The 3,079-nt window shown below is 61.1% G+C and overlaps 1 protein-coding gene across 2 annotated transcripts in view; it reads left to right on the forward strand.

The window, feature by feature from the left end:
* GIPC1 (GIPC PDZ domain containing family member 1) overlaps positions 1-1,051 on the forward strand; it is a 10,457-nt gene extending 9,406 nt beyond the window's left edge. For both annotated transcript variants that reach the window (XM_040629190.1, XM_040629189.1), the window contains 2 exons: positions 18-99; positions 232-1,051. In XM_040629190.1, coding sequence (XP_040485124.1) covers positions 18-99; positions 232-383 — 234 coding nt within the window. In that variant the 3' untranslated portion in view covers positions 384-1,051. The remainder of the gene's footprint in view (positions 1-17; positions 100-231) is intronic.
* Positions 1,052-3,079: the final 2,028 nt, after the last annotated feature.

Raw genomic sequence — 3,079 nt, forward strand, 5'->3', positions numbered from 1 at the left:
CCCCCCCCCCCCCCCAGCCCTCAGCCTTTGAGGAAAAGGCGATTGAGAAGGTCGATGACCTGCTGGAGAGTTACATGGGCATCAGGGACACGGAGTTGGGTGAGTGGGGGCGCCTGGACCTGGGTGTGGGCCTGGGGTAGGGGGCTTCTAGGTCCCGTGGGGCTGGGTCTACCCTGAGTACCTCTGTCATCTGTGCTTCCATTCTGCCCCCCACCCCCCACCCGTGTCCAGCGGCCACCATGGTGGAGCTTGGAAAGGACAAAAGGAACCCGGATGAGCTAGCCGAGGCCCTGGATGAACGGCTTGGTGACTTTGCCTTCCCTGATGAGTTCGTCTTTGACGTCTGGGGTGCCATTGGGGACGCCAAGGTTGGCCGCTTCTAGGCCTCCTTCCAGACCTCTCAGTGACCTGGCTCCGCTTGGTGGGAGCCCCCAGGGGGAGGGCCACCATGGCCCGGACCCCTAGCATCCGGCTCGGACCTTGCTCAGCAGCCCAAGGACGATGCAGAGTGGAGGTGGGGCCGGGCCTCCGCCCCACTCCGATCGGTACCACCCCTCCCCAGCTCCCACCCTGGCTGGGGTCCCTGGTCCCCCCTTGCCCTGTTCCCCACCTACCTCAGCCGGGTCAGGCGCAGGGGGTAGAGGGAGGGACCAGCCAGACTGGGCGGCCACCCCCGCCCCCAACACTTTCCGCATCAGCTGCCAAACTGGTCTCTCATCTCCCTGGGGCCTGTTTGGGGGTCGTGACCTCCCTGGTTTCCTGCAGCAGGGAATGCAGAAGGGGGGCGTCCCCCCCCTCGGCAAATGCAATAATGCCCCCCCCCGTGCCCCACCCAGAGAGGAGCCCCCTCACCGTGGAGTCTGTTACCTCCGCATTTGAAACACTAGTCTGCTGTGAACCCCCAGCCTCCCTCCCTCCCTCCCCTGCCCTCTGTGTCTCCCTCAGCCCAGCCATGGACAGAAGGGGCAGGAGGGAGGATGGCGGAGGGGGGGGGGCGGGGTTTGTATCTGAATTTGCTGTCTTGAACATAAAGAATCTATCTGCTGTTGGACCTGTGTGGCGGCGTCGGCTTCGGGGTGGGAGAAGGGGGTGAGCCAAGGCTGGGAAAGAATGTAGCAGCTGAAATCCATCCTTCTCGGGCTCCAAATTGAATTAGGAGCCTGCTGGGGCCACCCCCCCACCCGTTCCGCCTGATGAGGTTTCTGGCGACGGGCCACCAGGCTTCCAGTCAAAGGCCCGAGCTTCCTGGCCTACTGAGGTTCAAATCTTGCTCCCACTCGAACAAGGCCTCCCGCCACCTCAAGCCTGATGTGAACAGTGGGCGCAAGGCTGTTACAGCCCAGGGCCATAGGGAACACCAGGGCCGGCCCGTGCGGAAGCCTGGCTTGGGAAAAGAAAGTTGGGGGGCCCAGGACGGAGGCCTGCCAGGGCAAATGCTGTGGGGAGGAGCCCTGCCCCCAAGACCGAGAGGAGCAGTCACGGCGTGGTCCCCGTTCCTGCTGACTAGATGTGTGGGGTCTGCTGGCGTCCACGGCACGCCGTGGTTTGCACTGGACATAAACCCAGTGTGCTTGTTTTGACAAGCCACTTCATCCTCGAGGATTGAGTGGGGATCAGGAAAGGGGGGTGGGACCCTGGCCAGACCTGGAGGGAAGGGCAGGAATTGAAGCGAGGGGAGCCAGGCCAGAGGTCCCTGCAGGAATGTATGAGGTCAGCCCGCTCCCCATTTTCATCCCTACATTCAACAGGAGGGCCATAGGCCTGCCTGGGAGAGGGGAGCTGGGGGGACTGGCTGGGCTTGGGGTGTGTGCACAGCCCGCGGTTGTGTTCTTGGGGTGAGATGGAGACGGCTGTCGTGGGGGTCCCTGTCAACATCCCTGGGCACCCATGGGTGCCTCCTGTGTCTGCTGGTAAACAGCTCAGGTTGTGAACGGGTGTGGCTGTGTGTCTCAGTGTTTAGACAATAAGAATGTGTCTATCAGAGTGTTGGTGGTTTTTGACTCTGTTGCGAGAACAGGATGTAACGATTGTCTTTGTGTTCCAAGGTGTTTGTGGGTGTAACTGGCACCATCTCTGTGTGGAGTGTGGCCGTGAAAGTGCAGCTCGGGGTGTCCAAGGCTGTGAGTGTGTGTGCGCCTCTGCGTGTTTTCTGTTTGCAGGGCAGGTGTTAACCAGCTAGATCTCAAGATGTCCAGGTGCCACTCTTCGTGTCCTGGGTGTATGGAGTGTATTCGTGGGGGCTGTCTTGGACTGTTAGGGGGTGTCTGTGGGTGATGATGGAGTGTGGCTGGTGGGCTGTCTCAGAGGTAGGGACTGTGTGTCTCAGTGCTGGGTGAGACTGGATCTCCCAGCGCTTTCTCAGGGGGATGCATTTCACCGTGTTGAGAAAAGTTAAAGCCAGTAACAATGGGGGCATCTCTGGGGGCCCTGGAGGTGACACTGTCACACAGTGTTCAGGGGTAGGACAATGGCTGACCCCAAAGCCCTGAGGAACGTGGCTGCTGCTGTGCTGGGGACAGACTGACAGTATCTGGTCTTTGGGTGTTAAGAGGTATGATGGTGTATCTTAGAATGGGAGACTGTGTGCGTGTGCCCCTACTTCTCAGGGCAGGATGTGAGGCTGCAGTTGTGTGTCCACAGGTGGCTTAGGACTTGCGTGTCTCAGGAGAGTCCCCTGGTCACCAGACCTCATGGTTCCTCTGTCCCCCTTCAGCCTCCTCCCCTGCCCCTCCCAGGGTATGACTCGCTGCTCGCCCTGGCCTGAGCTTTAAGCCCCTGTGTAAATAGTGGGCGGTCTCCTGGCCAGGCTGGGCCTGACCCAAGCTGGTCCACGCGAGGCACTGCCCACCACCACTGACCCGACATCCATGAAGGCTTTGGCAGGGCAAGAGGGTGTTGCTGCCCCCATGCAGGGTTAGCCCCCCAACCTCACAGTCCCCATGGGGGCAGTGGTACCCCCTGCAGCTGCCGCAGCCCGCCCTGGGCAATGCTCACATTTTCCAGTGTTTAGATTTTATCCGCTTTATTAATGAGGCAGGCGAAAGGCCCGCGCCTGCGGGGGGGGGGGGGGGGGGGGGGG

Source organism: Ursus maritimus, unplaced genomic scaffold (assembly GCF_017311325.1).
Source record: "Ursus maritimus isolate PB19 unplaced genomic scaffold, ASM1731132v1 scaffold_14, whole genome shotgun sequence".
Classification (NCBI taxonomy): Eukaryota; Metazoa; Chordata; class Mammalia; order Carnivora; family Ursidae; genus Ursus; species Ursus maritimus.